General features: G+C 42.9%; 1 protein-coding gene across 1 annotated transcript in view; it reads left to right on the top strand.

The window, feature by feature from the left end:
* Positions 1-18,495, top strand: part of LOC127008546 (probable glutamate receptor) — a 77,726-nt gene that overhangs the window by 48,754 nt on the left and 10,477 nt on the right. The window contains exons 8-11 of the mRNA XM_050880716.1: positions 7,293-7,590; positions 8,184-8,407; positions 10,493-10,673; positions 12,829-12,928. Coding sequence (XP_050736673.1) covers positions 7,293-7,590; positions 8,184-8,407; positions 10,493-10,673; positions 12,829-12,928 — 803 coding nt within the window. The remainder of the gene's footprint in view (positions 1-7,292; positions 7,591-8,183; positions 8,408-10,492; positions 10,674-12,828; positions 12,929-18,495) is intronic.

Genomic DNA, 18,495 nt, shown 5'->3' on the forward strand with positions numbered 1-18,495 from the left:
GTCCTTCAATGCCTGAAAAACCCAATTTCTCCACCTGTCAACTCGACACAATCTTCCAAACACCTATCCCCTGTTCTTCGACAACACTCAGCTGTCACCTTCTTCAACACTAAACATCCTCAGTCTATCCTTAATTAACTCAAAATCTGAACTGAAAACTTAACATCTCCTTTCTCACTAAGTCAGCTTCCTCGAGGTTGGGTGTTCTGTATCGTCTCCGCCAGTTCTTCTCCTCTGCACAGTTGCTATCCATATACAGGGGCCTTGTCCGCCCTCGTATGGAGTATGCATCTCACGTGTGGGGGGGTTCTCTTAAATTCCGACGCAGTGTTGCCTCTCTTTCTGTCTTCTACCGATATTTACATGCTAACTGCTCTTCTGAACTTGCTAACTGCATGCCTTCCCCTTCCTGTGGCCCCGCTGCCCTCGACTTTCTAATCTTGCTCATCCCTATACTGTCCAAATCCCTAATACAAGAATTGACCAGCACTTTCATTCTTTTATCCCTTCCGATGGTAAACTTTGGAACTGTCTTCTTTTGTTTGTATTTCCTCCTGCCTATGACTTGACCTCTTTCAAGAGCGAGCGCCTAGCGGGCTTTTTTGTTGAATTTTTGTTTTGCGCCCTTGAGTTGTCTCCCTTCCTGTAAAAAAAAAAAAAAAAGAGAAAGAAAAAAGTTGTGTGCCATTATTTCTCGTTCGCAAAGTGTCATTGATTATCTGCAAATTTGATTTGTTCACCTTCGTAAAGCCATTAAGTATATTAAAACATTCGATCAGTTTTCCTCGGAGGCGACGTTTCTCAAGAGAGAACATGTTAAGAGTTGAGAGCCTTTTGTTGTAAGGTTTGTTGCACTAGGAAACTATAATTTTTGTTGCCCGATGTTGAACACCTAATTTAGCATTGTCCTTTGCATGGTGGGGATACCAAAACTGAACCGCATATTCTAATAGCCTCTTCCATTTAGCGTAACCTGTTTCTGGGTCGTGATCTGTAGAGTCCCTCATAGAGTCCCGACAACCTAAGATTTGGCCGCCATTATTGGCCCTGTGTTTTCGCCGCGCTTTTCAAACACTAGCACACGGTCTCGCGGCGAAGACAGGGCCAATAATGGCGCCCAAATCTTAGGCTGTCGGGACTCTACAGATCATGACCCAGAAACGGGTTACGCTAAATGGAAGAGGCTATAAGTGGGGTCTGACTAAACTATTGTAAAGCGGGAGTATTACATCTTTATTTTTTAATAAGTTTCTCTTTGTAAGCCCAGCATTCTGTTCGCTTTATTTGCTGCTTCTATGCATTGCTGTGAGAACTTGAGGTTTGACTCGATTTTGACACCCAGGTCCTTGACGCATTGAACGCTTTTCAGTTCAACGCCACGCATTTCGTAATCGAACCTCTTATTTCTTGTTTCAACTTGAAGGACCTGGCACTTGTTCACATTCAAGGGCATCTCTCATCTATCAGACCAAGCTGAAATTTTATGCAAATCTTCTTGGAGGCTTTGTCTGTCTCCGTCAGTAATGATCGAGTTACCAATCTTTGTGTCGTCTGCAAATTTACTAATGAGATTATAGAATCGAACGCCCACATCGTTGATGTAAATAATGAAGAGCACTGGGCAAAGAACCGAGCCCTGAAGGACGCCAATAGTGACAGGCGCCCACCTTATGTTAAAATCGTCGATCACCACTCTGCTCTCTTGTTCAACCATTTTGCGATCCATTGGTGCAATTTACTGTCAGTACCTAGTTGCTTTAGTTTATAAAGCAATTTATGGTGTGAATCTTTGTCAAAAGCTTTCTGGAAATCAAAATATAATACGCCCAGTGATTTGGTTCCGTCATAAACTGAGACGAGGTCGTTATAAAAGGTCAGTGAATTCTCTTGTTACGGAAGCCATGTTGTGAATCCTTAATTAATGAGTGGCTTTCAAGGTAACTCACAATCTAGTCACTAATCATGCTCTCGAGTAGCTTATCTACTACTGAAGTTAGTGAACTGATGGGCCTGTAATTACTCGGTACTTTTTGTCTCCTTTCTTAAAAATTGGTGTTACGTTAGGCATTTTCCAATCCTAAGGGACGATGCCTTGTCGCAAGGACAAAGTGACTACGGTTGTGATAGAAGGGAGAATTTCATGCTTTGTTTCTTTAAGCAATGTAGGATATACATTGCCTGGTCCTGTTCTCTTTTGTTTTGTTTTAGGGGATTGGAGAGCATTTAGGACTTCATCAGTAGGATTTTTTTTTTTTTTTTTTTTTTTTTACGTCTCCGCCTATTGCGCCGGTAGGCTTGCTTGAGGGGCCTAGATGGTATTCGGCCCTAGCCCGTCATGGCGCAGGCAAGTGTTTATAGAGGCGCCATCTTCTCTTGGCTCATGCTGCCCCCGGAATTCGTTCTTGATTCTTGGACGGTTTCCTCTAGAGTCCGGATTGATGGGTGGTCTTCAGGACAGTATGTGGGTAGTTTTAAGGCACTCGGCGGTGGCTGAAAAATCCGAGGTGGTAGCGTGGGGATTCGAACTCGTGTCGTCCATCACGAGGTGAATGTGGGCCCAGCCACTTCAGCCACCGCCTACCCTTATTTATTACAAAGTTAGGCAATGAATGAATGAGATTTACTTTAGTACTACTGCCGTCGTTGGTGTTGGTAGTATAAATATTGCCCGAATCTCACTCCACTCACTCTCTCTCTCCCCACATGACCACAGCGAAAATACGAAGCACACGAGAAATTAATCCAGATAACGAAATGTTTTGCCGGCGACGGGAATCGAACCCGTGACCACTGAGATGTGAATGCCACTCCTTAACCAGTCGGCCAAAGAGGTATACCCAATTTGCAGAGTGAGTTATGGGAAGATCTCCCATCAGAAGTGTCAGCACTACAGTTGAGACTTCTGATCGCCTTCCTGTTGTTTATATAACTGGATAAAGACTTCGTATTATTTTTACAGTTTGCTACAAATGTTTTTTTTCTTCATATCTACGCTTTGCCTGACGTACTAATCTTTTGACTCGCCGCCTGGCTTCATGTTTAAGTATAACATTTTGGGGCGTATTTTGCTCTTTCTTTAGTCGGTAGGACAAAGTCCTCTCCTTAACAGAAAGTTTGATTTCGCTATTAAACAAAGGTGAACTTTTATTTGTGCCTCGTCGATTCTTGCAAAATGGGACAAATGTGTTCTGCTGAGTGAGTAATTGATTTTAAAGTTTAGCCAGGCTTCCTTTACGTTGCCATCATCTGACAGTTGTTTCTCTGTTAGTTAGTTTTATTAGAGAGAGAGAGAGAGAGAGAGAGAGAGAGAGAGAGATGGAGAGAGAGCTATACTTTCTCTCTCTCTCTCTCTCTCTCTCTCTCTCTCTCTCTCTCTCTCTCTCCGAAACATAACCAAAGAAAAAAAGGAACACGAATTGAATATGTTTCCCAGATTTTTTTTTTTTTTTTGCGCTTACGAATAATGACAATAAGTGTTTGTTCTTGAAGGAAACTAAACGACTGAATAAATAGCTGTAGAGAACCAAAGGTTGGGTTAACTGTGACATGTACCACAAGTAGAAGAAGAAGAAGACGAAGATGAAGAAACAGAAGAAGAAAACAAAAAGAGAAGAAGACGATGAAGGAGAAGGAAAAAAAAAAGAAAGAGAAGAAGAAGAAGAATATTATCAAGAAGTGGCAATAGAGAAGCTAGCAATGCACATATATGGTAAATGACAACCCAAAAGGAATGGCTCATTACAACCCCTAACAAACAAATAAAATACCCGAAAAAATATTTGTTCTCCTTTTGCTAGGGTGATAAAAGAAAGGTAACGTTTGGAGCATACGCTATTGCTGTTCGTGGCGGCGGTGCTCATCTCCGATTCATTGCCCCATTGAGCGTTGAGCCTGTGTTGCGAGAGAACCTTAACCTGACACAGGGCAGTGCAGCCATTCGAGTTACCACAGGTTTTCCCAGGTACCCATTTATCGACCAGCCCATAAGGAAGGATGAACAGCTGCCTAGGCCCGCAGATTCGTAGTCAGGAACGCTAACCAGTGCACCGTGGAGGCGTTTATGATGAAAAAGAGAAGGGACAGACTAAAGACGTCGATAAATAGCCGTGCATAGATTGTTTTATTCGTTAGACGTATTACCAACCCGCCCAAAGCCATGACGGAAAATTAGGACAATAAACGAAGAAGAAAAAGAATAATAATAATAAGAAAAAGAAGATGAAAAAGAAAAAGAAGAAAAAGAAGAAGAAGAAGAAGAAGAAGAAGAAGAAAGGAAGAGGAAGAAAAGAAGAAGAAGAAAAAGAAGAAGAGGAAAAAAGAATAAAAAAGAGGTAAGAAGAACACTAATAAGAACAAGATTATTAGAAACTGGCAGTAGAGAATCTAGAAATGCGTAGATCTGTTTCTTGTGATGGCCAAAGACTTTCTACTGAAGCTTAACCTGGTAATATAAAAGATAACTGTTTCTTGTGATGACCGAAGACTTTCTATTAAAGCTTAACCTGGTAATATCAAAGAAAACCGTTACTTGTGAAGACCAAAGATTTTCTATTGAAGCTTAACCTGGTAATGTAAAAGATAACGGTTTCTTGTGATGATCAAAGACTTTCTATTAAAGCTTAACCTGATAATATCAAAGAAAACTGTTACTTGTGAAGACCAAAGACTTTCTATTGAAGCTTAACCTGGTAATGTAAAAGATAACGGTTTCTTGTGATGACCGAAGACGTTCTATTGAAGCTTAACCTGGTAATATAAAAGATAAATGTTACTTGTGATAGCCAAAGACTTTCTATTGAAGTTTAACCTGGTAATATAAAAGATAACTTTCTTGTGATGACCGAAAGCTTTTTATTGAAGCTTAACCTGGTAATATAAAAAAAATAACTGTTACTTATGATATCAAACCGAAGACTTTCTATTGAAGCATAACTTGATAATATTAAAGCTAACTTACTGTGATGACCGAAGACTTTATTGAAGCTTAATCTAATATCACAAAGGATAACTAACATTGCCACACTTTCATTTATAATTTGTAAACTCTGGAATAGTCTTCCATACAATTTGCTGCCTGTATATCTGTGGGGTTCTTGAAAGGTCTGGACTTCCGAAAATCCCGTAAATTCTCAGCAATAAAAAATATAAAATAAAATATCTGAAAATTGAGTTATCAGACTCACAGCCCCTCTAGTCCTTATTATTATTTAAATATCTGACCAGTCACATCTCTCATAGGGTAAGCAAAAGCCAGATAAAACCTGCTCTTAAGTTTATTGAAAGCAACAAAGAAACTCGCTGGAAATTAAGAATAATTAATTAAACCCAAGCACACAGCAACCTAGCTATCTATCTTAAAACATCCTAGCAAATGGTTACTTAGCTGTAGGTGGGAGAAAGGGGGAGCCACACCCTGATCTGCCTCGTGTTCTGGAGCCCTGGAGTCCTTCTTCAATCCTCTCTGCAACACGCCGTGCCCTCCTTACCTCCCACGGGCTTCCCTGACCTGAGTACACAGTCACTCTGGACTTGCGGATACTACAAGGCTGGAAAGACCACCACGATGAGAAACGTGGCGTGGGAGGCTGGTGAGGGACGCCTGCTCGCGTTGGAGTCTGGGTGGAAGATGCCTGGAAATGGCGGCGGGGCCCACAATGCTCCGCTCCCCGGCCGCGGTCAAGATGCCAGCTCTCGCCATACTGACATCTCGTTTTCTGTGCAACACTTACGCTAAAACGCCCTAAAGGCTATGGATTTATTATTTATTAATAACCTAACACATGCACTAGGTAAATAGTGGTTCATGCATCCCACACATAGCTCAGCTTTGGCAGTATTAACGAAATGATTTGAAAAGCGCGCTGTTCCCGCCTTCTAGTTTTCCCGCCTGACTTGTGACTACTCCCGCTCTCTCAATCAAAATGGCGGGGACCCCCGCGGTATTTTTCCACGGGCCACTCCCTGAATAATGAAATCATGACTATATCTATTAAAAAAAACTAGATTTATTACATTTACCTCCTTGAATGTGTCTGCTGTTAATAATCCTCATCTATAGCATGATTTTTTAATACATTTCTTTTTGTATACTCACAGCAGTACTGTGCCTGTTAACGTGGAAAAATCCGTTCAGTTCCTTTTTACTCTTCACACAACATGGCCAGGTCTTATGAGCCAGCCTGTTTGCCAGCCGCATATTTCCTTCCTTCATCTCAGCCTTCTGGCCAAGAGGTCAACATTGTAAGTAAGGTTGGAGCCATTGTTGGGCCCGACGGGACCCCATTCGTTACTCCTTTTATCAAGTATCTATTTCCGTGTTACATTCTCGTTTTTTTTCTTCACAGCAAAGGAAGAAGCTAAAAGGTAACAATAAATAAAATAAAATAAAACGTCCGCTAGGCGCTGCTTCTGAAAAATAAAACAGAACATGAGGCCAAAAAGAGAGGGATGGAGAGGTGTCTTGATGCTCCCCTCTGGGAAGAGTTCAAGTCGTAGGCAGGAGGAAACACTGGCGTAGGAAGGCTGTTCCAGAGTTTACCATCAAAAAGGTTGAAAGTATGAAGATGCTGGTTAACTCTTGCATAAGGGATTTGGATAGCATAAGGAGAGGAGAAAGTTATGCGCAGTGGGGCCGCATATAGGCTATATAATTTTCCTTGAATAAAATCGCTTCTCGCTACACTGGGGAGCACCAACAGTGTTCTCTGGCTTTCCAGATATGTTGGTCAGTCTCTCCCCATCTCGTAGCCGTTTGGGAACCATCGAAAAATCTATTGCCGGACTCCATTAGTTTTTTCTTTGGATATTGCCTTTGTGCCTAGCTTCTTTCCTGTGAAGGAGGGAGTGAGGTAGGGCTGCGTCCCTGCCCTGCCACTGTCCAAAGCTTGCATGGACTGACTCTGAAAAAAGTTGTGGATTCAAATCAGTGTGGAGATTAAGTCATTGTGTGGCTTGAGCAAGGGGATAGATCCTGCCATAAGGCACTAGGGATAGGAAGGGGGCATGCATGGAGACTTGTCCAGAGGAACCCTCGAGTTTGGCGTTGTAGGGTGGGCGAGGCGATGCGGCCCCGGCGTATGCCCCTATTAACTGATTGTCCTTACAAGCTCTGCGGAAAAGCAAACACTTGAATTTCACTGTGCAAGAAAACTTCATCTTCGAAACGAATTTCTCTCAAACTAATACCTGGTAACACAATTTGATATTTCAGATTCGGTGTAGCTATATGAGCATCTACGTGTCGCATTGTGGTGCACTCTCTTTAAGGTGTTTCCTTGTTCTTGTCGCTGCAGGAGGTGGACATCGGTCTGGGACCGTTCACCCTGACCACGGACCGCGCCCGGGTGGTGGACTTCACCTGGCCCGTGGAGGTGACGTCCGGCCGCATCTTGGCGGGCCAGCACAGCCTCGAGGTGGACCCGTGGGGCTTCATGCTGCCGCTCAGTCCCGAGGTGTGGGCTGCAACGTTCGCCTTCATCATCTTCCTGCCGGCACTCATGTTCCTGCTGTCGTGGTCCGTCACCAGAAAGGGCAAAAGGGAAAAATGGGTCAGAAAACAGTTCGAGTTCCTCAGCATGATTTTGCAGGAGAGTGAGTATCAGTATAGGCTGTTTGTTGATACAAGTAGCCTGCTTCAGTCCGTCTTGCAGGTATGAATCATATTAGAGTTTTCCGATTACTACAGTGTGTGTGTGTGTGTGTGTGTGTGTGTGTGTGTGTACCTGGGGAGGCAGTGGCAGTGGCAGCGAATTGGCGCGGCGTTCAAGAAGACGCAGGTTCGCATCCCTCCCGTCTCGACCAACAAGCTGGCAATTTTCAATCACCACCGAGTGGCCTTAGACTACCCACATTCTGTCCTGAAGACTGCCTATCAACCCGGACTCTAGATTCTCTCGAAAAAGAAAATCAGAGATGAGCTCCAGGGGACAGCATAAGAAGAGCAAGATGGCGCCTCTAAAAACACTTGCCTGTGCCACATCTGGCTGGGGCCGATCATCAGGCCCCACCAAGAAAGCCTACCAACGCCATAGGCCGAAACGTAAAAAAAAAGTGTGTAGTATGTGTGTGTGTGTGTGTGTGTGTGTGTGTGTGTGTGTGTGTGTGTGTGTGTGAGAGAGAGAGAACATCAATTTCCTTACTTAATTACACATCCATTCCCTCAAGCACATATTTCCTTTCCCCAGGCATCGCTATCACCGCCAACAGTTGGTGGTGGTGGGAGCGGGTCATCGTGGTGTTCTGGCTGCTGGCGACCCTGGTGCTGAGGCGGAGCTACGAAGGCAACCTGATTTCCCACCTGGCCGTGCGACACATCCCCCAGCCCTACCAGAGCCTCAGGGACGTGCTGGACGACCGCTCGGCTGTCATGATATGGAAGAAAGGAAGCTCATTCGTTGAACTTATTGAGGTGTGTGGGGGATGGTTGGGGGTCGGGGCGTGATGGGGGGGTGGGGCTGTGTGTAGACATGTAGATAAACTGATTGATAGATAGATGGATAGATAGATACACAGACAGATAGATAGATAGTTAGATTGATTGATTGATGGATGGATGGACTGATAAATAGGTACGTAAATAGATAGACAGACAGACAGATGGACAGACAGATAGATAAAGTACCCTCCTACAGATTATATCCCTCACTCTTTACATTCTTCTCCAGTTTCCTTTGAAGCCATTGTATTAAATTTTCTTCTGTGGTAGACGGCCGCCGTTCTACTACTTCACCTATCAATAGAGGTGTTCCGCAGAGCTGTGTTCTATGCCCCACTCTTTTTTTCTGTTGTTCCTTAATGATGTTTCCAAAACAAACTGTTCTATCCATTCGTACGCCGATGACTTTTCTACAGTGAACATAAGAACGCAGGAGTCTACAAGAGGCCGGTAGGCCTGTACGAGGCAGCTCAAAATGTTTTAGCAAACACCGCAGGGTAGCTGCGCAGGAGCTTAAGGGGAACGTCGGGAGTGGAGGCGGCGAGTGGGTGAAGCAACGGACCCCCAAGCATTTGCTCCCCATTATATAGTTAGCCCCATCTAACAGGAGTTGCACAACTCAAAGCTGGAAGCCACATAACGCTTAATCCCTGATCTTGTTATTTAAAGATGGGGCAAAAGTAGCTCGGTGTCTTTCAGTGCCTCAAAACTCAATACAGTATCTCCACCTTACAATTCGACACAGTCTTCTAAACACCCATTCCCTATTCCTTGACCACAGACAGCAGCCTTCTTCCTCCGCAATAATTTTTGGCCTGTCCTCAGTTTAATATTTTAGCTGAAAAATTCCTACCTCATTACTAACTAAATGAGGCTCCTCAAGAGTAAGCGTTTTGTTTCGGCGCCAGCTGCTGTTATGCAAGTCACAGATGCCATCCACATGCTGAGGCATCACCCGAACACCCTGTCCAGGCACTATGTAACTTTCTTCTTCACGCAAGGTGAGCTTTTCGGGCTCTATTTTCTGTTCTCTGGCCTCAAGGAGCTTCCGTTACTTAAAAACTACTTCCGTTACTTAAAACTTCATTAAAAATATGAAAAACACATAAATACAGGCCAGAAAAGCAAACAGGCACTCTTATTGAGATTCTTAGGAAGAGGCAGAGATAAGTCGGAGGGGCTGAGTACGAGTATGCGCCTAACTGTCCAGAGAGTGTACTGTAACTTTATCGGGTTCGTCACCATTCTGAGAGTAATTTTTGGTCAGAAATGGCATTATAAAGCATCATTATTAAAAATTTCATTATTAACCATGACCTAGTGGCAATGGAGGGAAGATGAGTTGGATGGATATTCTCTCAAATTTCCGAAGTGATATTTTCATTGAAGGTTAGAGCGAAGATAGATGATACAGCTGCAGTGACACCATGATTAAAGGGAGGCGGGAAGGATCAAACAGTGATAGTGTTGGATACTTATTTGGTTTATAGCCAGAGGCCTCTGAAAGAAAATGCATTATTTTGGGTGTTCGGCTTGATTCGTAAGAAATGTAAAGAGCCTGAATGATAGGAGATTGACGGCCCCGGCGCCTTTTGTGAGCTGCCTCCGTGGCTGTGACGACATCAGAGCAAACGCGGTGAAACCAGAACTTTCTTTCATGAGAGCAGAGAAAGTTCGTGGAATCGTTGCCTTCATCTCAGAGACAATCACCTCTATAATTTGCCCACGACTTGAACACTTTCAGGAGGGAAGCATCAATACACCTCTCTAGACGACTTTGCCCCTTTCGTTTGGCCACTCCTTTTGTCCTCATTTTACAGTAGCACATACAAGTTTTCCGCATAGAGCTTTAGATGCGTAAAATGGATAAAGGGAAGGTGTTTTCATGCCAAAGAGTGTCAACCAGAATGGGCAATTATAGATAAGGACACGAGATCACACGAGTGTAGCTCAGGCCCTGTATGCTACAACTAGGTAAATACAACTATAAATACAAAAACACAGATATACACATTCACAAACTCCTCATATTTCCCCTTGTCTCCTCTTTCCGTGAAGACGTCCGACTCTGGTATTTTCCGTGAGGTGCTCAACTCGGCGAAGGACGGGCGGCTGCGGTTCTTGAGTGTCAATGAATACCTGCAGGTGATGGACAGGGACGTGATCAACGGCAATCAAGTTATCATCGACTTCGCCTTCAACCTCATACCGATCAGTGGCAAGACTTTCTCTCTCACAGGTAGGCGCATCACATGTACCATTATTACGATTTAGAAGATAGAGAGGCAACATTGCGGCGAAATGTAAGAGGAAGACGACTGGCAATAAAAGGAGGTAATTTGATGAGACTAGCGTGTACTTCCAGTTAGTTAGTTAGTTAGTTAGCTTGATTTAGAAAGAAGATAGGAGGTACAGAGGCAACACTGTGGCGGAATTTAAGCGGTAGAAGACCGTCAGTAAGAGAAAGAGAGTTGATGAAATTAGTATATGCTCCCCGTTAGTAAATTAGGTAATTAGTTAGTTAGATTTACAAAGATAGAAGATAGAATGGCAACATTGCGACAGAATATGAGTGATAGAAGACTGTCAGTAAGAGGAACGGAGTTGACGAGACTGTATATTATTTTTATAGTGTATGTTCCGTGTTAGTTAGTTCGTTAGTTTGTTAGTTAGCTAGATTTAGTAAACGTATTGTTGCGTAACCTAAACATTGTTTTTCCCCCAGTTTTCTCTATGAATTTATAACTCAAATCCCTCCTCCGAGGAGAGCCCTGCAGGAAAGCACCTCATGCTTACATCCTCCTACTCCTCCAGCACTCCCGCCTGGCGCCCCTGGGCTCCTAGAAAGGCAGAAGGGCTCGCACGCCCCTCCTCTATCCCTCCTCCTTAATCGTCCCCCACCGCGTGGCCCGGCAAAAGCACAGCCCCACGCCCCTCATCCTCCTCGCCTCCTTCAAGACTTTCTTTTCGCTCCGATCCTTGTGAGGAAGCCTGCGGCGTTACAATATATATATATATATATATATATATATATATATATATATATATATATATATATATATATATATATATATATATATATATATATATATATATATATATCATTTGACAAATTAAGTCAGACTGCACCAAATTTTTCTTCACCAATTTTGTAGCGTAAGAATGGAATTAACTCCCGCCTTCAGTGGTCCAGTGCAGTACGACTGATTCGTTTTAAAACAAGCTCGACCGACACATCCTTCAACTTGATATTCACTAAAGTAGAAATCCAAAAGTCTAGGCGATATTCAGTTTATATAATTTCACTTAGGTGTAAGGACAGACCCTTAATCTGTACCATAGGGTCTGTTTGGTCTGAATATCTGTGTATATCCATGTAAATAATAAGGGAGTAGGTACGTAGACACCTGCCGAACGGGCGTAAGCTACTCCGGGTGAGGTATATACGGGAAGCGAGGAGGGTGCTGCAATCCCACCCAAAAAATCTTCCCGTGTTCTCACTTTTCGTTTTCCAATTGTCTCATCAACACCAGAGAGTAGTTCAGCATTCTCTCTTCAGACAAATTCTCCCACTTTCCACACCACGCACACACACCCCTTCCTCAAAATTAATGAAGATTAAATATGGCTGATCGACGCATTGCTTCGGAGTCCCCGTCTGGGCGGGGGTGGGCACACATGCGCACAGAGCAGACTCCACTTTCGCCTCTCGACCTGAGGTGTCTTGCTTTCGGCTCTCGACCTGAGAGGTGTCTTGCTCTCTCTTTAAACTTTTTCTTTATGAACTTCTGCAACATTCGAGGTCTTCGTTCTAATTTCCATTCTGTGGAACACCACCTCTCCTCTAAACCTCAAATTCTCTTCTTCACCAAAATACAGGTTTCTGAGGCTACTGACCCTAATCTCTACTCTGTTCCCTCCTATTTCAATCCTAACTTTCAATTTAAAGCTACATGTTGCGTCTACCTACGCAACGACATCATTTGCGTTCGTGCCCACGACCTCTTCGATATTTTCACTCTGACTACTCTTTTGAACTTGCTAAGTACATGCCTCCTCCCTACCGCGGCCCCGCTGCACTCGACTTTCTACTATAGCCCATCCCTAAACTGTCGAAATTCCTTATGTTAAAAGTAACCAGCATCTTCCTTCTTTCATCCCTTTTACGAGTAAACTCTGGAATAGCTTTCCTTCGTCTGTATTTCCTTTTGCCTAAGACTTGAGCTCTTTCAAGGGGAGAGTATCGAAACACCTCTCGTCCCGAAATTGATATCTCTTTTGGCTATTTCTGAACTCGTTTTTTTTGTGGTGTGAGTGATTAGAGGGCTTTTTTCTTACCATTTATTTTGGTCCTTCAGTTGCTTCCTTTGCTGTAAAAAAAACCTCTCTTCTAGGCCGGTGCAACGTGTACATCGGTCGCGAGCGTCTCATCTCCCAGAGCCTTGGGATGATCGGCCAGAAGGGACACCCGCTCGTCCCCGCCATCACACGCAAGTAAGGACTGGAGCTCTACTTTATGACTTGCAGGAACGGTAACACTTAGGCCTGATTACTATTACTACTACTACTGTTACTTCTACCACCAATAATAATAATGATAATAATAATAATAATAATAATAATAATAATAATAATAATAATAATAATAATAATAATAATAATAATAATAATAATAGTAATAATAATAATAATAATAATAATAATAATAATAATAATAATAATAATAATAATAATAATAATGATAATGATAATAATAATAATAATAATAAGAAGAAGAAAACTCAAGAAAGATATGTGGCTGAGCAAGTAAAAAGGGAAAGGAAAAAGAAATATAGAGAATGCAAAATTAAATTAAAACAAGCAATAAAAGAAAGTTAGAAGAGAGTTGATGAAGACTTTGGAAAAAGACTAAGTGAAAAATATAAAGGGAACAGGAAATCATATTGGAAAGAAGTAAAAAACGAAAGAAATGCAGAAAATATCTCCTCAAGTAAAATAAATGAAGTTATGGATGAGAATGTAAAGATGTTGAAAGACGGGGAAGCTGTGAAAGAGAGATGGAGAGAATATTTCATAAACTTAATGAATTCTGAGGATGGACGTCCAGCAGCTGTTAGTAACAGCAACAGTTTTGAGTAGAGGTAGAGGAGGAGTATATAAAGAAAGAAGTATAACATATGAAGAAGTAAATCACGCAATAAAAAGAAAAAAAAATGGAAAGGCAGCAGGAATTGATGGAATCACAGCAGAAATGTTGAAGTGTGGAGGAGATGCAGTTGTTAAATGGATGGTCAAGATATGTGAAGTAGCATGGGAGGAGGGGGGGGGGGGGGTGCCAGCAGACTGGACGAAAGCCATCATTGTCCCAGTTTACAAGGGGAAGGGCAGGAGAGGGGAATGTGGGAGCTATAGAGGTATAAGTCTCCGAGTATACTCGGAAAGGTATATGGAAAAGTCATAATTGAGAGGGTGCAAAGGCTTACAGAAGAGAAAATCAGTGAAGAACAAGGAGGCTTCAGGAAGGGAAGGGGATGTGTGGATCAGATATTTTCCTTCAGGATGGTAGTAGAAAAAATAATAACAAAAAGAAGGAAACTATACGCTGCCTTCATGGATTTGGAAAAAGCTTATGACAGAGTCGATTAGATTGCATTGTGGGATGTTTTTAAGATTTATGGTGTGGGAGGAAAACTGCTTAGTGCAATAAAATCTTTCTATGAAGATGCATCTGCATGTGTCAAAATTACTGGAGAAACAAGTGAACATTTTGAGATAAAAGTGGGCTTAAGACAAGGGTGTGTCATGTCGCCATGGTTATTCAATATTTATATAGATGGTGTCATTAGGGAAATAAAGGGCAAAGTTGGAGAAGGTGGAGTCAGACTGTTCGATGAGGGAAGGAAGTGGGTACTGAATTCGATATTGTTTGCTGATGACACGGTGCTCATTACAGAAAATTAAAGTGACTTACAAAATTTGGTCAGTGTTTTTGATAGTGTCTGTAAAAGGAGAAAGCTGAAAGTAAATGTCAACAAAAGTAAAGTGATGGTTTGTGAGCGAAGTAGAAGTGAGGTTGTAGATTTTGTATGCCCATATAGAGTGGGAATTGAATGTGAAAAAGAATGCAAAATAATTTTGAATGGTGAAGAAATGGAGGAGGTCAGTACTTTGGATCAGTTATGTGTAAGCATGGTGGTACGGAGGGAGAGATAAGAGAAAGGCATTGCAAGGAAGAAGGGTGGTAGGGTCTTTGGGACGAATCATGAATGGCAGAAGTGTGAGCATGGAGGTAAAGAGGGATTTGAGAAATACAATTTTTTTTTTTTACAACAAAGGAGACAGCTCAAGGGCACACAAAAAAGGAAACAATAATAAAAAAAAAGTCCGCTACTCGCTGCTCCTAAAAAAGCATCAAAAGAGGTGGCCGAAAGAGAGGTCAATTTTGGGAGGAGAGGTGTCCTGATAACCTTCTCTTGAAAGAGTTCAAGTCGTAGGCAGGAGGAAATACAGATGAAGGAAGATTGTTCCAGAGTTTACCAGCGTGAGGGATGAAAGAGTGAAGATGCTGGTTAACTCTTGCATAAGGGGTTTGGACAGTATAGGGATGAGCATGAGTAGAAAGTCGTGTGCAGCGGGGCCGCGGGAGGGGGGGGAGGTATGCAGTTAGCAAGTTCAGAAGAGCAGTCAGCGTGGAAATATCGATAGAAGATAGAAAGAGAGGCAACATCGCGACGGAATTTAAGAGGTAGAAGACTATCAGTAGGAGGAGGAGAGCTGATGAGACGAAAAGCCTTAGACTCCACTCTGTCCAGAAGAACTGTGTGAGTGGAGCCCCCCCACACGTGAGATGCATACTCCATACGAGGGCGGACAAGGCCCCTGTATATGGATAGCAACTGCGCGGGGGAGAAGAACTGGCGGAGATGATACAGAACGCCCAACCTTGAGGAAGCTGATTTAGCGAGAGAGGAGATGTGAAGTTTCCAGTTGAGATTTTGAGTTAAGGATAGACCGAGGATGTTTAGTGTTGAAGATGGTGATAGCTGAGTGTTGTCGAAGAATAGGGGATAGGTGTTTGGAAGATTGTGTCGAGTTGATAGGTGGAAAAATTGAGTTTTCGAGGCACTGAAGGACACAAGGTTCCTTCTGCCCCAATCGGAAATGATAGCAAGGTCTGAGGTTAAGCGTTCTGCAGCCTCCAGTCTGGAGTCGTGTACTTCCTGTTGGGATGGTCTTCTACTGAAAGAAGTTGAATAATGCAGAGTGGAGTCGTTGGCGTATGAGTGGACAGGACAGTTTGTTATAGAAAGATCATTGATGAATAACAGGAAGAGAGTGGGTGATAGGACAGAGCCCTGTGGAACACCGTGCACTGTTGATAGGTTTAGGGGAAGAACAGTGACCGTCTACCACCGCAGAGATAGAACGGCCGGAAAGGAAACTGGAGATAAAGGAACAGAGAGAGGGATAGAATCCGAAAGAGGGCAGTTTAGAAACCAAAGACTTGTGCCAGACTCTGTCGAAGGCTTTCGATATGTCTAGCGCAACAGAGAAAGTTTCACCGAAACGGCTAAGAGTCAGTTAAGACACCAAGAAGATCGCCAGTAGAACGCCCCTTGCGGAACCCATACTGGCAATCAGATAGAAGGTTAGAAGTGGAAAGGTGCTTTTGAATCTTCCGGTTAAGGATTGATTCAAAAGCTTTAGATAGACAGGAAAGTAAAGCTATAGGGCGGTAGTTTGAGGGATTGGAACGGTCACCCTTCTTAGGCACAGGCTGTACAAAGGCATACTTCCAGCAGGAAGGAAAGGTAGATGTTGATAGGCAGAGACGAAAGAGTTTGACCAGGCAGGGTGTCAGCACGGAAGCACAGTTTTTAAGGACAATAGGAGGCACTCCATCAGGTCGATAAGCCTTCTGAGAGTTGAGGCCAAATAGGGCATAGAAAACATCATTTGGAAGAATCTTAATAACAGGCATAAAGGAGTCAGAGGGGGGATGAGTAGGAGGAATATGCCCAGAATCGTCCAGGGTGGAATTCTTACAGAAAGTTTGATCGAAGAGTTCAGCCTTAGAGACAGATGAGACGGCAGTGCTGCCGTCAGGGTTAAGGAGACGAGGGAAAGAGGAAGAAGTAAAATTGGAGGAGATATTTTTGGCTAGATGCCAGAAGTCACGGGAAGAATGAGAAGAAGCAAGGTGTTGACATTTTCTATTGATAAATGAAGTTTTGGTAAGTCGGAGAATAGATTTGGCACGATTCCGGGCTGAAATGTAAAGGTCATAGTTAGCGGGAGTTCGAAGGCTCTGGAACCTTTTGTGAGCTGCCTCTTTATCTTTAATAGCACGAGAACAAGCATGATTAAACCAAGGCTTTTTAGCATGAGGAGTAGAGAAAGAACGTGGAATGTATGCCTCCATTCCAGAGACAATCACCTCTGAGATGCGCTGGGCACACACAGAGGGGTCTCTCTCCTGGAAGCAGTAATCATTCCACGGGAAATCGGAAAAGTACATCCTCAGGTCGTCCCACCGAGCTGAAACAAAATGCCAGAAGCATCGCCTCTTCGGTGAGTCCAGAGGATGTACAGGAGCGATAGGACAGGATACAGAAATAAGGTTATGATCGGAGGAGCCCAACGGAGAGAACAGTTTGACAGAGTAAGCAGAAGGATTAGAGGTAAGGAAGAGATCTAGAATGTTGGGTCTGTCTCCAAGACGGTCGAGAATACGTGTAGGGTGCTGAACCAACTGCTCTGGGTCGTTGAGGAGAGCACAGTTGTAGGCTTGTTCACCAGGCTGGTCAGTGAAAGAGGATGAAAGCCAAAGCTGGTGGTGAACATTGAAATCAACTAAGATGGAGATCTCAGCGAAGGGAGAGTGAGTCAAGATGTGCTCCACTTTAGAATTCAAATAGTCAAAGAATTTTACAGAGTTAGTAGAGTTAGGTGAGAGATAAACAGCACAGATGTATTTAGTAATAGAATGGCAATGAAGTCTTAGCCAGATGGTGGAAAATTCAGAAGAGTCAAGGTCGTGGGCACGAGAGCAAGTGATGTCGTTGCGCACATTGGCGCAACATCCATCTTTGAATTGAAATTTAGGATAGAGATAGTACACAAAGGAACACAAAGGAAGAACAAACAACAGCAGACCTGCTGGTCCTTACGAGGCTGTTTGTGACAAGCTATACTAACTATCTAATCAAAGGTGGAAGATGAAGGACAGCAAAGGCGAAGGCTCCTCCCCACCCCCCCATCCCTCCAGCCAAAGCTGGCAGGAAAGGAAAAAGAACCATGCAGCATGGAAAAACTGCATGGAATTTATGTAGGAAAGAGGAAAGACCTACCATTACTGCTACCACTAACCGGGCGATAAAAGCGGACAAGGACACCAGTATTCGAAAGAACTTAACGTTATTACGACAATGAGTAATATCTTAGTTGCTGTTTGGATTCAAAATACTTGTCTAATCTATTCTTGAAGGCCGTAACTGTTGTACTATCAACGACATCACAGGGTAGAGAGTTCCAAACATTAACAACTCGATTGAAGAAGTGTTTAGCTTCGTACGACGAGAATCTTTTACCACTTATCTTCAAATTGTGATTTCTTCTTGTTCTATTTGATCGATCAATTGTAAAGTAATCTTCCGCATTAATATCACTGAATTCTTTAAACATTTTAAACACTTCTATTAGATCGCCTCGCATTCTTCGTTTTGATAGGCTGAATAAATTTACTTCTTTAAGCCTTTGTTCATATGATAAATTTCTCAACCTAGGAATCATCTTTGTTACTCTTCGTTGAACCCGTTCCAACTTTTCTATGTCTTTTCTGTAATAGGGAGACCAAAACTGTACACAGTACTCTAGACGGGGTCGAACCAACGAATTATACAGTTTTAATATTACTTTTTCGGATTTATTATATTATTAAAGACTCGTCCGATGAAGCCAACCATTTTGTTTGCAGTTTTAAATACCTCTGAACAATGCTGACCGGGCTTTAAATCGCTTGATATAGTGATTCCAAGATCCTTTTCTTTACTTACTGCAGA

Source organism: Eriocheir sinensis, chromosome 38 (genome assembly GCF_024679095.1).
Source record: "Eriocheir sinensis breed Jianghai 21 chromosome 38, ASM2467909v1, whole genome shotgun sequence".
Classification (NCBI taxonomy): Eukaryota; Metazoa; Arthropoda; class Malacostraca; order Decapoda; family Varunidae; genus Eriocheir; species Eriocheir sinensis.